General features: G+C 31.7%; 1 protein-coding gene across 2 annotated transcripts in view; it reads left to right on the top strand.

Moving 5' to 3' along the window:
• Positions 1-12,791, top strand: part of PAWR (pro-apoptotic WT1 regulator) — a 108,609-nt gene extending 95,818 nt beyond the window's left edge. For both annotated transcript variants that reach the window (XM_081309477.1, XM_081309478.1), the window contains exons 5-7: positions 3,793-3,940; positions 5,410-5,514; positions 7,640-12,791. In XM_081309477.1, the coding sequence (XP_081165603.1) occupies positions 3,793-3,940; positions 5,410-5,514; positions 7,640-7,726 (340 nt within the window). In that variant the 3' untranslated portion in view covers positions 7,727-12,791. The remainder of the gene's footprint in view (positions 1-3,792; positions 3,941-5,409; positions 5,515-7,639) is intronic.
• Positions 12,792-18,553: the final 5,762 nt, after the last annotated feature.

Raw genomic sequence — 18,553 nt, 5'->3', positions numbered from 1 at the left:
CAGGGAAAACAGAAATGATGACAGTATATAGTCACTTTTTATGAGAACAAGTGTTTGTACCATAAACAATTAAAAGTTTAATTTTAGTTTTTCATCCCTTTATGTTCTATTTTTCGTGATACAGATATTTATAAATTTTATATGATTATATTATAAATCCTATAAAACAACATACAAGTAAATATATATCGACATGGGTACATAATTAACAAATTTCGAGACCATTATTTTAAATTATTATATAAAATAACTTTCAGGTTTTCTGCTTACTTTTCTAGCCTCTTACCTGACCTTTTATGATTACATTTCATGCTTTTGTCATATTGGACTTTTTTGTATTTTAAATGGGCTACATACTCTTTGCTTCAGATATTTGTGCATTCTTAGTCCTCCTTTAAGTCTTAAGTTTAAACATTTTCTAGAGTAGTGCTATCAGATTGTGGCCCTTGAACTGTCTCTTACCTATCTTTGACCAGTTAAGAACACTAGAATGAGCATTGAGAAACCTGAACTGCAGCCAGGCACAATGGAGCACACCTGCAATCCCAGTAACTAAGAAGGCTGATTGAAAGTTTGAGGCTAGCCTAAGTAACTTAGTAAGATTCTATCTTGAAATAAAAAGGACTGGGGATGTACAGAACAGACTGATTCAAGTGCCATGGTGAGTTGTGTGCTAGTCATGCTCAGCAACACTATCTTCACCATCTACAACATTTTTATGTTAGCCATTTATAACTCAGAAACGTATAAAAATTGAAGAAAATGTAAGCATTTATTATTTTAAAAATCATGCTATTAATCAGATTTATATTTTGGTCTACATATAATTAAAAAATATAATAATAAAAATAAGTAAAAATTATTTTCATTTTTTTAAAGTTTCTGCTTTTATAAGTATTATCTAAATCTTAGAAATAAAACATTATTTTAAATTCTAACTTCCTGATAACAAAGCAAGCTTTACTGGTCTTTTTTGGACCAAAAAAAGATAACATGTTTTCTGAATGTGACAGTAGTAATGAACTAAATGATGTCAGTGTGACAGTAGAAATTATTTTAGAGATATAAACCAAAGGAGGTTGCACTCGATTTTTTTTTTTTTGAGAAGCACTATCTCTTAATATGATTGAGATCAAGTTTTAGTTGTAATTGATGGAAAAGTGCTAACCACAGTGGATTATTTGAGGCTATGCTGGCATGTATACATATGACATAAATATGTCTAAAACCAAATTCATTATTTTAAAAACTATTATTATTAAAAATTGATGAAAGCAGATGTTCAGGATTTCATATGTAAAGTAGTATTTTGTGAGCTTCAATAAAGTTTCACTTTATATTGCCAACACTGAAAAAAAAACTGCATATAAATAGTAAAATAAAGTGCTTGCTTGGAAATGTTGATTGAATCTGTAGCTGAGAAGGCTAACATAGCTTGATGCATTTAGGAGGATAGTTCTAATAAAAATTCATTTGTCTTACCATTGACAAATAAGGAGTTTTGTTAAAATTTGTTGAATGCCTTGATTTTGTTAACATGACAATAATGTGAAGTAAGAATTTATTTTTCAGCTTCATTACTGGTAAACACAATCTGCACTAAAGTACATAAAACTTTGAAGGGCTACAATATTAATGAATGTGGTTTGAAGTTTTGCTTTGCTTTTGTAGTAATACATTCTAATTATACAGAGGTAATGACAAAAATTGTGCTGGAGATTGACCCATAATATAATCAGTGTCTTGCTTCTTTGCTTGAGAAAGTCTTGCTGTGTCAGTTGAATGTATGCTTGCCTTATCAACTGAATTAACAGTTTACTGTGAATTATTTAAACACAATGCATTAAACTTAAGATTCCTAAAAAATTAAATATTAACTTGTTAACATTTTAATTAAATCAGTATTAACTGTTAGATGTTAATAACATAATTAAACATTAACTGTTATATGTTGAAATATATGTTGGTTTTCAAAGGGAAAATTTTAGTTGAGTATTTGAACTTTGAGATGAACTCTTAGTATTTTTACAAGATAAGAAACCGGTTTGTGGGGGCTAGGGCTGTGGCTGAGCGGTAGCGCACTTGCCTAGCATGTGTGAGGCAATGGGTTTGATTCTCCGTACCAAACAAACAAACAAACAAATAAATAAATTTAAAAAAAAAACACAACAGTTTGGTCCCCAGCTTTTTATATATGGGAAATACACTTTTTTAACTGATGGCTTCACTTAAAAAAACAAAAATCTCAGCCTTCTATGCAAGGCAGAAATGTCAAATGCTTTTTAATGGCAGACAGCATCAAAGGACAAAAAAAAGTTAGAAATTTAGGGGGATGTTTCTGTGCCTTGCTGTGATGGATTCTATAATATAGCAACAATCAGTAAAATAGGTAGTGATCTTGGTATTTGAAAATATTATAATCAGATTACACTACCAATTTGATATTTGATAAATAAAATTCCATAAAATGTTAAATAAATTTTCTCTTTTCCATAAAATTTTTTACAAATTTCATTTTCCATAAAAATAAAATATATGAGTAGGAAATTCATAAATCAGGAATCCTTTTTCATCAGAAGTTATTTTATATTTCACTATAATTTTTCTGGATAAAGTATTACAGCTGGCTGCTAATGACAGATCAAGCACAAATGTTAAAGAGCAAATATTCTGCATTTTGGATAAAAGTTCTTAAAAATGAATATCCTGAGTTTGCTGAAATCTCTTTAAAATCTCTCCTATTCCTGTCAGCATACTGCCATGGTATAAGTTTGTTCAAGTGCTATTAAAACAAAATATAGAGTTTATGTACACGTTTATCTCTTGTGAGTAAAACTGTCATTAGTCCAACCTAGATTAGATAAATTAATAAATGTTGTGGCTAGCCTTCAATGTAGCCCCCAATGACCTACCTCTTTAATCCCCTTTCATACCAGGATTAATATGTGTGGCAGATGTGTTAATGTGTCACTTCAGAGGTTGGATTATAACACTGCATCTTCTGTCTTGGTTGCTTTGTCATTTTCTCTCTGGATAATTTTTATATAGTAATAGATACAGCAAACAAGAAACAATTCATGTAGTTCATTAAAATTTTTAAATATTGATATATGCTATTAATTCGGTACATAAATTGGTACTTAATTTGAAGAGTTGCTTTTCACTCATAACTTTTGGTTAAATTAGAGGTGTGGAATGATAAAAGTTACTAGTGTGAGAGTAGGTTTCTGTGTGAATTGCCTATATGTATACTGTCAATGAAAACTCTTATATGATCTTTTTTACTTTTATTTTCCAATATCATTTTAATTTAATTTTATTTTATGAAAATACTGGTCCATGAGCGATTGGGATTTTTAAAAGAAAAAAGGAAAGGAGAGTGGTTATTCACACAGATTATCTAGATCTTCTAAGATCTATTTGGTCATAGTTCTTGTGGTACTGTATGCTGGTGTTATTTTTAAATGGTCTTATTGCTACTATATTATAATTGAATGTATTCCCTGTTAACTGAAAGCTAGAATCCATGTCTGTTTTTGCTTTTAACATCATCAATACCCAGAACAATGTATAGTACACAGTAGATATTGGTTGAAAGATTAATGTTCCTTTTACATTTTTCTTATTGTGTTAGAATGATGATTAATTTTTGTAGTTGTAAATATGCCATCTATTATAACCATTTGTCCTTGGGGAATGTTCATTGCGTCAGCTGAATAGAAAATATTCTTAGCATTTTTCTTGTGGAGTACTAGGGACTTTTATCAGATATATGTTTTTATATTTCCATAGCACAACTACTGCCTCTGAAGATGATGTCTCAAGTAGATATACCCGAATAGACAGAAGTGGGTTCAGTAGGTACAACAGAGATGCAAATGTTGCGAGTAATTTGGTCTCAAATAGCACATTGGAAAAGAAAATTGAAGATCTTGAAAAGGTATGCTATATAAATTATTTAAGATTGATAAAATTAATACATCGCCAGGATTTTTTTTTCTTCAGTTTCAGAGCAGCTGAGAGAGGAAATAAATTGAAATTTGCTGGGGAGAGAAAGTGTCAAAAAAGAGTGGGGGAGAGGGTACTAATGGGAGACACTAATATTGATCCATATTTCCATGCTAGTCAAATAGCTTTTAGTCACTGTCTTATGTTTTAGTTCTTAGATACATAGTGACAGGGTATTTTCTGAACTTCCTTAACACTTTTCTTTCCAATTTTGATGATGTTTAAAATTTAGGCCAAGTATGGTAGCACACTCCTGTAATCCCAGTGACTTGGGAGGCTGAGGGAAGAGCAACACAAGTTGTTCAGTTGGTAGAGTGCTTGCCTTGCATGCACAAGGCACTGGGTTAAACATCCAGCACCACAAAAATAGATAGATGGATAGATAGCTCAGTGGTTCAATCCCCAGTACCAAAAACAAAACAAAAAAAAACATTATATTTCTAATATTTAATGGTCATTCCTATTTTGCTAAGTGTGTAAATCTCTAATATACTGAGCAGTCTTTATCTGAGCTGGCAATATGTTCTACTGTGTGTTTATTATATTATATTATCCAGACAGAATAATTGTCAGTAACTGGTAGAACCAGAAGTGAAATTAAGGACCATTGTTTTTCAGTTTAGAATTTTCAGTTGAAACCACTAAGTCATACCCCTAGTTTTGAAACTTTATACATTTAATAAAAATTTTTGATCTCCTCAGTCAAGACTAATTTTTCATTTTAAAAAGATCCATAACTCACAGTAGTGATAAGTTAAATAAAGTCATTGACTCTTTCAATATTTGTCAAAGAATTGAGTAAAACATGGGTTTTATCAGAAACATTTGACAACTCCTATATTCCCTCAATTCCCTGATTATTTACTAGGGTGGGCCCTTCCTTCCTTTACTGAGTGTCTTAAGGAGTTCAATGGAAATCTTCATATATCTAAGATAACTTTACCAAACTTCGCAAATGTGTGTGTCCTTTTGCCTCTTTTTGAGATAGAATGTCCTTGTGTTGCTCAGTCTGCCCTCAGACTCATAGGCTCAAGTGATTCTCCTGCCTCAGTGTTCCAGGTAGCTGGGAGTACAGGCACAGACCATGTGCTTAGTACAAGTTCTCTTTTTAGAGGAGCATGAAAAAATTAAAATTTACCTTTTCCTTGTTAATTTACAGATATTTTAAATTTTTAAAAATATCATGATTATAAATAATCTACTCTTTAAGAAATAAACGGCATCTGACAATCTTGCACTCAGTGTCAGAATTTGGCTAAAAGAATCTAAGGATCTTTTCCAATGGTATTAGGCAATTTATCTATGTTTAGAATCTTTCACTGTTACCTATAGATGTATGCCATTTAAGATTATAAATAACCATTTACTTCCCAATTAATGCTATGTTATTATATCTACTAGGAAGTAGTAAGAGAAAGGCAAGAAAACCTAAGACTTGTGAGACTGATGCAAGATAAAGAGGAAATGATTGGAAAACTCAAAGAAGAAATTGATTTGTTAAATAGAGTAAGTATTTCACATATTTCAGTTCCCAGATTGCCCTTTTTTGGCAACTGGATGAAAATACATAAAGATGAAGAAATTCTTTAAATGCATTGCTGAGTTTGTTCTTTTGTTAATAAGATAGTAATTTATGGTGAGAACCAGTATTCATTTCATAAACTGATTTTCTCTGGGCAATTATCATTTAACTCACTTAATTTTATTTTTTGGTGGATGGACTGATGAAATTGGATGTTTCTTTTGTGTTTCATTAAGAGTTTGGAGGTGAGAGGCAGCTTATATAAAAATGGATATTGGCACAGAATTGCATCAATAAAGAATTGCTATTTTATTATTAAGTAGAACTTCAGATGTCTTTGTAGGTAACTTCACCAGTTTTTGTATCTAGTTGTATTTTATACATTTCAACTTTAGGCTTAGGTTCCAAGCTGTGTATTATTCCTTTCTATAGCTGTATTTTTTTTTAACCTCCTACCCCAGCCCCCAAATTTACTTGTTCCTTAAGAAGCAGGCAGGTCAGACCTTTGTAATAGTGATGAGAAAATATGCCATAATTTTGCTTTTTGCAGGAATTTAGATAAAAATGAAGGAAAGAAATGTTTGCTTCAAGGAGAAAAGGAGCAGACACCCAATCCAGTCTTAACTACAGCCATGAAGGAAGAAAAGATACCTCCATTATGTGCAGAATTGTTCTTATAGAGTTTGAAGGCAATAAGTACAGGTTATAGAAAAGGACAGTGATACTCCCATTTGAACTTGCTGAAGGTCACATATAGTCATTGACTGAGCCAGTATTTGATTTTATATAGCCTTTCATCTTGGTTCCAACACAGGTGTTCCTCTATTTGTGATGGAATTATATTCAAAAAATTCTGTAAATATTTTTAATGTATTAATGTTTTTAATGTATTAATGTATTTGCACTTTTAGGCATTGTGAGCTTTAAAAAGAATAAAATATCTTGTTTTAACATATTTCATCATTTACTTCTTAATTTTAGTTAGATCTCAGTTGTGGTAATTTTAGGAATCCCATATTTTTAGTTGTTGTTTGAACAGATTTATTTCCTAACCTCATTCAGTTTGTAAACAAATGCGAATTCTGATTTTTGCAAGTTTTTAAATAATTTGCCTAATTATCTAAGACAGTGTACTAAATTTATAAGAATGTTGCTTGCTATCCTATAGCATACTTGTGATTCAAATTGTGTCGAGTTTTAGCATTATAAATAGTAAGGATAAATCTATAAATGTCTTTTCTAACAATGGATATATAGTCTGCCTTGAAATATTGTTTGTAAACTAAACCTTATAGAGGATTGTTTTCGTATTAACTAGATGATTGTGTATTTGAGACTAGGATTAATATAGAGAACATAGAGCTGAATCATATACTTTAAAGCTGGAGAGTGAATGCCTGCTTTTAGTGGCTTCCAGTTTTTTTCAGCTTTAAAACTTCTCCCTCAAACAAAATGACCATGAAGAAGCTCAACATATAAATTGAACCAGATCAATTGTGTGTATTCTAGATCCCCTCTTCTGATTGCCTCAGTTCTGTCATCTTCTTAGTGTCATTCCCAAATGTGAGGCATGGTGGCACATACCCATAATCCCATCAATGTAGCACCCCTGGGTTCCATTCTTCCCCAGTTTTAGGGGGGAAAAAAAAGTGGTAGGAGTATGTCTAGAACTTGAATGTGTATTCTTTGATGCCCAATTTGACACATAATTGTAACCTTGGACCCTATACCACCTGTAGCCTACGTATATATTTTGTTTAACCCTCAGTTTTGAAGAGGTGAATGGAATTTAATTTTAACCAAAAAATTAAGTTATTTACTGTAATTAAATATTGGAAAATTTACTATTTTAAAACCCTGTCTTTGGCTTCCTTTAAAAAACTGAGTGATCTGGAAAGAACTGACCCATATACTTATGATAAAAATGAAGAGTCAAGTAATGGATGCTCATTTTAGGTGGGACATAATCCACTAAAATTATTTCTAGAACTTTTCCTCATTTTAAAATTAACAATTAAATGAATTATCTTTGTGTACTTAAAAATGTTTTAAAATCTCCTTTTAAATATTTTAAAAGTATTATTTTTCTTTTTTTCCTCCCTTTTTAAGGACCTAGATGACATAGAAGATGAAAATGAACAACTAAAGCAGGAAAATAAAACTCTTTTGAAAGTTGTTGGGCAGTTGACAAGGTAGAAGATTCAAGGCCCAATATGGAAAAATATTTTAATAACTACTGATTGAATGTTACGATTAATACTAGGACAATATTCCTATGCTTGCAATACATTAAAGTAACTATGTATATTTATTTCTAGAAAATGGATGTTTATTTTCAAAATATTCTTTTTCATTATTAGTTTCAAAAAGCATCAATCTTTTATTTCATAAATAACATCTTTCAGTTATTGAAATGATAGGTAATGTCTCTTTAGGTTTTGTGTGGTATTCAAATAATTTATGGTTTAAAGTCACAGCCGTTTGAATATATTTTATCTGTTAGTACATTTTCTTCATAAAGGTATATCCGTAGTCATTGTTTACATGAATTCAAATATTTGGGGGAATTACCTACAAATGCCTTATTTTGCTGTGTGCAGCCTTTTATATGTTGAAGACTTGGTGGTTAAGGTCTTTGTCTACTGTCATTTGTTCTTTCCACTTATTCCAAATGATTTAGAGTAACAAGTAATAGTTGCAGTATTTTGTGTAACAGTAATCTTTTAAAGGAAAGCTGTTGTAAAAAGTCACTTAATATCATGTCCTAGTTGGCTAAAATTCAGAGAATGCTTGAATTATGCTATAGTAAATGAGTTTACTATTTTGTCTTTGAATATTGAAAAATTTTTCAATTACTTCAGCTTCTTAAAAACACAGTTGTAATTTTAATCTGTAATTTCCTGTGTAAGTACTACTTTTTTTTTGTCCCAAGTTTTATTAGTGAATATGGTATATTTTAAAAGATGTTTATTCATCAGGCCTCAAAAATGTGTTTAATTTCAATGTTTAAGAAGAAAATTCAGCATTTTATTATCCATATGCATGAAAATCAGAAACAAAATATTTATCCACACTTAAGACATTTATACATATTTTAACAGTATGTAAGCAGAAGTAGTACTAAAATACATTCCCTCATTTCTAAGTTGGAAAATCCTTTGACAGTGTTTCTCATGAGTCCATTCACCTATACCAGTTTTAAGGGCTTTTTCTTTGTAACACTGAAATTTTAAAAAAGTTATTTTTTTAAAGAATTATAAACATGGTCTCTTCTATTAAATATTCTTAGGGCTGTTTTATATTACATTTTTATGTTGAGTAAGAGCCCACCTCCTTCCTTAACATACATTAAGGATGTCTGCCTGCTAGTGAATCTCAAGTAGTAGTAATGATGTCCTTTTATCCTGTCATTGTATGAAAGTGGCTTGAACAAAATCCATTTTGGTTACCCTTTTCTTTTTTTCCTTTACTTGCAAGCTCATGCATTTATTCACTGTTAGAAAAATAGGGAAGGTAAGACAGTTGGGAGAAAATGTGGAGTAATTATAAATATCAAATGTTAAATTCTGAAAATTTCTATGTTCACCCAAGTTATCTTTTCCCACTCTCCACTTGAGAAGTTTCAAGATTGGGTGATCATCAAACTCACTTGAGAAACTACAAAGAGTTTCTGAGTTTAGTTCCTGAATAGGTTTAAGTTGAGATCCTGGATTCAAGAATTTTTAAAGCCTATGATCTGATGATTCTGATTATAACTTAGTTTTGGAATCAGATACTATTGTGTTTGTGTCTTTGCTCCAGTAATTCCCAGTGAAGATCCTGAAACTGACAATTTCAGTTACCTGTATTTTCCTCTTTTTAGTTTATTTAATGATTAATCTGGTTTGGGGAGCAGTTTTTATGTCCATATAAATGTTTACTGCTCGATATTAGATTCCAAATTTGGTATAGTTACAGAATTACTATTAAGCACTTCCTTCCTGGATTTTTACTTAGTATAGGAACAGTGATCTGCTGCCCACATGTCAAAGTAGTGTGCTAGGCCTAGTTACCATGTTGGTTGTGAGGTACTCATCTCTCTTTAGCCATCCTTAAGTATATGACAGAAATGTCCCCATTTCCTAATTCTTATTTACCTTTTATATGTTGTGAAGATGTTGTTAGTATTCAACCTCAAAAATATATTGGTATATTGGTTTTTCAGTAAAAGAATTACTTTGAATTTTCTACTTAATTCATTATGTAAATAAAGGAACAATTCATTTTACTTGTAAAAATTACATCAGTTACAGAAGTTTTAAAGACTGAGCTATTTTGAAATTTTCCCTTCTTTTAATGGGAACATTTCAATTTTTGCTTTTTTATCTTAATGATACCAAGGGCATATACAATAATTGCCTGACAATTTAGGCAAAGCATTTCACATGCAGTCCTTCCCCCACCTCCTTAGAATGTGTATGTATTTCACATACAAATTTTTACCCTATTGAAAAATGAATAGGATCTGCTCTAATTCTTCTTTGAAATTTATTTAAAATGTTGAGACTTTAAAATGTTAACTTAAGTAATGTGTACTGCCCTAGAAAATTTCATATGTTCAGTAAAGTACAAGTAATTTATGAAATTTAGTCCTATTAGGAAATATTGTTTCTCATATTTCCTGGGAATTTGTGGCAAAATAAAGCACATACAGAGTTCTAATGTATTTATGACATCATTTTCTAAAAGTTTATTATCTTTAAGATGAACATGACTTGCCTCCCTAATTCTTACATGGATTACTTTAAAAATAACTACTAATCTTTATTTCATTTTCTAGAATTATTGATAATTTTATTGTAATGCAATTATCTTTAGAAAGGAAGGAGAAGGATTTGTGATGTCTTTTTATCTGAGAGATTTACTAAATAATAGATTATAGCACTGTTACACTTAGTCAAGTAGTTTAAAATGTAGAAAAGTAAGTATTGGGGTAAGCACATGAAGCAGTGTAGTTATTTTTTTCTTAATAAATTTAAAAAATGTTAAATTGTGATAGAAGCGCAATGTGTTCTTAAGGTGAAAAACCTACCTCAGTTATATTTGGTTTATGTTTTCTGGAGTAATCTGGATTTTTATAATTAGAAATTAAATGTAAATTTTTGAGTCCACGTTTGCTTTGTTGAAAACAGTACAGGTTCATGTAGTAGAAGTATCCATATGCTCAATACCATAAGACGAAACAATGAAGACCTTGGATTTGATATTGGTCTGATGTCCTAAACAACCTTCACATTTTGGTTTGTAGTTTTATGAATTTGAGTAACTAGTAAGTTCTAAGTAGTGTTGGTACTTACTTAATAACTAATCATGACTTTGTTAACTTGTTCCAAGATTTAGGTGTATATTTTCATTCTTGCAGTATATGAAACCAAGGACATCAGTTTTTCGTTAGAGGGAATATGTTAAATGAGAAAGAATCAGCATTCAAGATTCAGACCTTTAAAATAAGAAGTTTAGATTTGTGTGAAATGTTTTCATTATATTTGTACCAGTCCTAATATGTAACAGCAAAGCTTGAGTCCTTTTGCATTGGAAGTATGCTTTCATAAGTAAAGGACATCCCATTAATGAGAATTTTAACTTACACTAGTGAGACACTTTTCTTTTGTTCATTAAACTGAAAGCATAATATTAATAGCAAATTTGCTAAATAAGCACAATGACCGAGGCACCTTCCTCTAAGCTATTCAGATTTTCCTTGATGTATATAAGTTGAAATCATATCCTCTCCTTATCCCCACACAATAATTATGTGTGAGTTTGTAAAAGTATGTATGTGGGTGTTGTATTGCATTTTCATACCTATTTCAGCAAGTATTTATTAGTCACCTGAGTGTACTGTTACAGGTGTTACAGAATTTTTAAATCAATGGACATGGACCAATTCTTCTGTTTAGCAATGTACAATCTATATAGTGTGTTTCAGTAGCATAAAACATACATAGTCTTATGCAACATTAGCATGTCTGATCTGAATAGTTCATTCAAAAATATTTTGAATTAATTATCCAGAAATTGTCTTTTAGATGTAGTTACTGTAGGTACTGTTTAATTTGATGTAACATTTACTGATGAGTGGAGAGAAAGAACTGATGCATAATAAGAAGTATCTTAGCATTTTTTTAAGATAATTGTACTTTAGGAAAAGAACATTATTAAGGAATTTAAAGCAGTAACGAAGTGAAAAGAATTCAGTGTATATCAGATACACCAAACTGTTGATAATATTCAAATGTGATTTCAAGTTAGTATTTCCATATATATTATTGATTAATGGTATATTTTTAAGTATGGAAATTGTCTTTAATCTATAGTTCACATACTGGCAGTCACTTTGATAATAATAAAATGTTAGTGATGATCACTTGGTGGACATTAAGTACTTGTCTTTTGTTTTCTTCTCTGGACACCTAATTAGATATGTGACTTTTTTGGTGAACTTGTTTTTTAAAAGATTTGGCTGTGCTATGCAGGGTATCTTCCTTCATGTTGTTTTTCCTAAATTTAAGAAGTAGCTGTTGGTACCAGCAAAGACCATGTGAGAACAAAAACTATATTTTGTTGAAAAACCAGGTAATTCAGATAACCCAAATATTGGTGGGAGAAATCCAGATAATTTATTTAACATATTAGTATTGTTTAGACCTTTTTTTGATCATTCCCATTGCATATGTTTTCATTGTGGAATAGTCAGGTTAATATAGATTCACTTTTAATATGCTTTGCATGTGAAAAATAATAAATACTCAATAAAAAGTAAGTTTTCATTTATTTTTTCAATGCTGGTTGTTTTTTGTCTGTTTTTGTTTTTCTCCTTCCTGTTCTATTAGTGAACTCCTCTCCATAAGTTTTATTTTTTAAGTTAATGGATAATGATAATCTAATTGGCTTTGTAAATCATACAGAAACAGTATGCAGCACTATAAAAATATTTACTTGATGTATTATTTTAGAAGAAGTACTATTTTAAGAAAAGAATACAGTGTTAAGATCTAAATACATTAATAATGGGCTTCTTGAATTGAGAAATGCACATATGTGTTTGCTGTGGAAGTTTTAACTGTCTTTGTGTTTTTAAAGTACATGGTTTTTTAATTCAAAATTGGAACTGTAAATGAAATCTAATGCTGTTCAAAGAATTTCAGACCTCTCATAGTTTGAAAAAGATAAGTATGACTCTAGAAATGTGCAAATCTAGTCTTTGTTTCTTTAGTAAATGGTTTACATAACCTTTTGTCTCATGTCATTCTTCATACTACTATACAAGCTAATCAGTCTGCTTCTAGAACTTCCCAGTAATGTCATACATGTCTAACAAGTAAACAAGTATCCTTGTCAGTCTTTTTAGGTAATATCTCAAGTCCTTATATAAGGATGTTTTCCACTAGCAAGCCTATTGACAAAAATTACAAGATCTAGTAATCTTAATTGTAACTAGAACCTAGGTAAGCAGCCCACCACTGAACTATATCCCTAGCCATAATAATGCTTTAAAATAAAGGAAAAAGTTCTGTTTGTGTCATGTATTTGAGCAACATGGAAAAAAATTAATAAAAAATTTTGAGGCCAATATATGAAGGTGAATTGAACTTCTTTAAACATGTGAAGAACAAGTTTTGGCTACAATGTATGCTTTTTGTGTTACAGTTTGCTCACTTGTTCATCATATAGTCTTATTCCATACTTAATCGGTTGTTATTCTTTAGACATATTTGGGGACATGAAATTCACCATCTTTATGTTGTAAACTTCCATCCAAAGAAATATTTGAATTTCTTTAAAATGTGAACTATTTATTATGGCTAACCAAAGATATATAACGCCATCAGTGGACATTTTAGATTTATAGATAAAAATTATTCAGAGAAATAAATAGAAAGATGTCTGATTTCTTTTATTATTCTTGTAGTTCAGGAATAAGAAGTGTCAAAAATATAGGATGCCAGGTATGGTGAAGCATGCCTGTAATCCCAGCAACTGGGAGAGCTTGAAACAGAAGGACCAGTAGGTGGAGGCTAGTTTTAGCAATTTAGGTACGCCCTAAATAACTTAGCAAGATCCCTCCCTCAAAAAAAAAAAAAAAAAAAAAAAGGAAATTCAGTCTGAAGAATCAATAACAGAAAATAAAATGATGCCAGTCATGTTCATATTAACTATTATTTAAATCTGAATTAGTGGCTACTTTAATGGAATGAATAGAGAATAGACACTTTGAAAATAGTAATTAATGAGCATAGGAGGCCTAAAAGTGTCTCCTGTTTTTTGTAATCCTTTTTAAAAAGATTAATGTGGTTTACATTCATCTAGACAACTCAGGTAACAACGAAGAATAGCTTTAACTCTACTTTATTATAGCATAATTGTATTCAGTAGTTACTAAGGGACCATATGTGTTAGTGTGTGAGGTTCATTGTGTGTGTGTGTGTGTGTGTGTGTGTGTGTTTTAAATGAGTTTTGTTTGTAGTACTGGAGTTTGAATCCAGAGGCACTGTACTGTACAACTGAGCTACATTTTTACCCCTTTCTACTTTTCATTTTGAGATAGTGTCTCTCTAAGTTGCTGAAGCTGGCCTTGAATTTAAATCCTTCTGCCTCAGCCTCCCAAATCACTGAGATTTTAGGTGTGCGCCACCACACCTGGCTACATATTATTTCATTTGATGCTTTAAAATCTGAAGGATATACAGATTGGAAGGGTAATGCTGCTTTATGGTGTAACACTCACTTTTGTGACCTAATCATTATCTGTTAAATATTCTGCCAGTGGTTCTCAAAGTGTGTTTACCACACCACTAGCATTCAGCTTCACTTTGAAATCTGTTAAAAATACTAAATTCTTTGGCCCCACCCAACACTTGAATTAGAAACTTTTGAGTGTGAAGCCTAGCTAGCAATCATTTTAACAAAGTATAGGTACTTCTGAAGTGGCCAAAGCTTTCAAACTGTTACATTATGCATTTCTATGTTTTAAGCAAAGATCTTCATTTGTCTTTTTGGACATTGTATCAATATATAAAATGTGAACTTTTTTTTTTAAAGGCCTTTTCTTTTGCTGTTTTCATTGCAAAAGATTGTCATCAGTAAAAACTTCATTGTGGATATTGGCAGCTTGACATAACCCCATTAGTTTAGTTTATCTCTGGAACTTGAATCAGTTTTCATGTCCAAGCGACTATGGAATGATATCTTTGTTGTTCCGTATTAATGTTTATCTGTTATTGCCTGAAGGTTTTGCTAACTGAAATTCATTTTTTTTCTACCTTTAAACCTTGACAAATAAACATGTTTCATAAGTTACAGGTTTGGTTTTTTAAAAAATGTATAGACACTGTGGGGTGGTCCTTGAGGAGTGTAAATCTTCAAGATTATTCCCTTATGAGCTCAGAAAAATCAGTGGCCCTTTCTAGCTAATGGATCAGTAGGGATAAATTCACAATTTGTATCCTTGAGAGTAAAGATAATAGACTATATGTATTGATTCATGGTCATTATCTTTTATATATAACATTTAAATAACTTTATTTTTTATTGGTTGTTCAAAACATTACAAAGCTCTTGACATATCATATTTCATACATTAGATTCAAGTGGGTTATGAACTCCCATTTTTACCCCAAATACAGATTACAGAATCACATCGGTTACACATCCACATTTTTACATAATGCCCTATTAGTAACTGTTGTATTCTGCTACCTTTCCTATCCTCTACTATCCCCCCTCCCCTCCCCTCCCATCTTCTCTCTCTACCCCATCTACTGTAATTCATTTCCCTCCTTGTTTATTATCCCATTCCCCTCACAACCTCTTATATGTAACTTTGTATAACACTGAGGGTTTCTCTCCCTTTCCCTCCCACCTCATGTCTCTGTTTAATGTTAATCTTTTCTTCCTGCTCTTCCTCCCTGCTCTGTTCTTAGTTGCTCTCATTATATCAAAGAAGACATTTGGTATTTGTTTTTTAGGGATTGGCTAGCTTCACTAAGCATAATCTGCTCTAGTGCCATCCATTTCCCTGCAAATTCCATGCTTTTGTCATTTTTTAGTGCTGCGTAATAATCCATGGTGTATAAATGCCACATTTTTTTTATCCATTCATCTATTGAAGGGCATCTGGGTTGGTTCCATAGTCTAGCAATTGTGAATTGTGCTGCTATGAACATCGATGTGGCAGTATCCCTGTAGTACGCTCTTTTAAGGTCTTCAGGGAATAGTCCGAGAAGGGCAATAGCTGGGTCAAATGGTGGTTCCATTCCCAGCTTTCCCAGGAATCTCCATACTTCTTTCCAAATTGGCCGCACCAATTTGCAGTCCCACCAGCAATGTACAAGAGTACCCTTTTCCCCACATCCTCGCCAGCACTTGTTGTTTGACTTCATAATGGCTGCCAATCTTACTGGAGTGAGATGGTATCTTTGGGTGGTTTTGATTTGCATTTCCCTGACTGCTAGAGATGGTGAGCATTTTTTCATGTACTTGTTGATTGATTGTATGTCCTCCTCTGTTTATTTTTGTAAAACTTTAGAACAGTTATAGATTTACAGATTATTAAAAGTGAAGATAATACAGTTTACTTGTATGCTACTATATCGTTACCCATATTAACATCTTACACTAGTGTTACACGTTTTTCACCATTAATGAACCAGTATCGATAGATTATTAAAGTTCACATTTGATTCATATTTCCTTAGTTTAACTTGCTATTCTGTTTATGCTATAGGATCTAGTCCAAGCTTCTATATTATGTCTCTCTTGGATATTACAGTTTTCAGTACTGGTCAGATATTTTTCATATTTTTCTATGGACATGTCAAATAGACACAAAAGTAGGGGAAATCATCAGTATCTCACCAATTTTATTTTGTTTAAACTAGGATGTAAATTCCAATCATCCTATTACTTCAACCTATAAATATTTTAGTATGAATCTAGTAATAAGGATTTGAAAACCACAATATGATCATACCTAACAAAATTAATACTAATTCCTGAATATTATTTGTTTAGTCAGGGTTCTCTGAGATGCAGGCATATAAAAGATTTATTGGGGAACACGCTTGAGGAAAATTTGGGAGGAGGTAAGAGGAGGTTGAGAGAGCTGTCAGAAATCCGTACAGGGCTGAGTGCTGAGGCAAAGAGATGGAGGTTACTTGGGATAATTTTTTAAAAGTGGTGCCCAAATTATCCTCCTTGTTAAAACAAGTTTAGCAGGGTTGATGAGTCCTCAACCCAAAGGTGCATGTTCCTTTTAGTAGTCTGAGATCTTGGAGGAATGGACCTGCCATTGTATTTTTGTTATGTTCATTTGGAGGGAGCAGCCAGTACAAAGTGTGGCCTCAGGTGAAGACCATAGTAAATTCAGACCACAGCAGCTGGTACTGTCAATTACCCATCCTGAAATTAGACATCTGAGATGTCTATTTTCATGACTGCCACATCATCTAATACATGTACAGATTTCCCCTGGAATCTTAAGGCCTTTTTCTATTGGTTTATTTAAAAAGGGTCCATCCAAATTTTATCCATTGTATTTGGTTATTATGTCTATTTTTTGTTAGCCTATAAATTAAATTGGTCCCTTCATTTTTTATGCCACCGCTTTTTAAGTTGAAGAAGTTAAATAATTTGTAGAATTTCCTTCATTATGGATTTGATTACATCCTTTGTGATATTAGAGATTGATCTCAGGGCCTTGTACAGGCTAGGCCAATGATGTACCACTGAACAACAAAACCTAATTCAACAGACTGCATCTTTATGGTATTATTTATCATGCCCCTCTTTTACTCTATTTTCTTCAAGTTGTTAGATGTAGACAATCTATTAAATTCAATAGTGGTGTGTACTTTCTATTGAAATCACATCACAAGGCACATTATGTCTGGTTGTTTCACTTTTTAATGATGTTTAGATTGATTAATAGGTTCAGATTCTATTAACTTGATTGCTGTTAAAGTTTCTCATTAATCTTGTATATAATGGTTTTAGCAAACTGATATTATCCATTATATCATTAGATGTTGCAAAGTGATAGTTTTCTAATTCTATCATTCCATTTACTTTAGTAGTTGGAATTCTTTAAAGAGGAATTTTTCTTCTTCGACTACTTGGTTTCCTTAAAAATACAAGAAAGATAAAATCATGTTGATCGTTTTATTTGCCAATTTTGCAATTGTGAGCCAGCATGTTGGCAACCTCCAAAGGTAAGTCATGAGTTTGTTTTATATATTTAATGTGCTTTAATGAATTACAATTGTTAATTTTTTAAGAAACAGAACTCTAGTTTTTGTTTTTGTTGGCTTTTTTTCCCCTTTTTTGTTTTTCTCATTTTTTTGTTTGTTTGAATAGGAGGCAGATCTTAGATATATCTTGATTTTTCTTTGAAATTTTACATCTATTTATGCCTATTGGTAACATTAGAAGATTAATTATAAAAGTCAAGATTTTTATTTTCTGAGTAGTTAAAACCACTTTAAAGTTGTGTTCAAATTAGGACATAGTTACATAACTGTAAAAATGTGTAGATATTCATTGAGTTAGCTGTGAAAAGAGAGCAGTGCTGTAGAATTTAAACCCATGATTTTTAAAATGTAGTGTCCAAATTATTCTCCACCTTAAAATTTGACCCAGTTTCATAGTATGAGTACAGAGAGACTAGATACATCTGAATGAGGGTCAATATACAGATAAATACCAGTGACTGGGGTTTTCACAGCTGGTTTTAAGGTAGTCCTGGAGACGAAAGAGTGTTGAATGATGGCCAAAAACAGATTAATTGCCTTGTGACTGATCAAGCCACCAAGAGTCTCTGCAGTGCTTGGAATGAAGCCCAGTTCCTGGCAGCCATCCCCTAGGGTCCACCTGATAATTAATATTGGCAAAACCCTTTCTCTGCTATCTCCAATACCTCCATCCAAAAAGAAGAATTCGCTGTTTACTTCCAGAATGTGGAAACAAACTATAGCCTAAAATTCTTGG

Source organism: Spermophilus citellus (assembly GCF_964194105.1).
Source record: "Spermophilus citellus genome assembly, chromosome: 10".
Taxonomy (NCBI): Eukaryota; Metazoa; Chordata; class Mammalia; order Rodentia; family Sciuridae; genus Spermophilus; species Spermophilus citellus.
The sequence above is the reverse complement of the archived record's forward strand: the minus strand, read 5'-3'. Positions and strand labels throughout refer to the sequence as shown.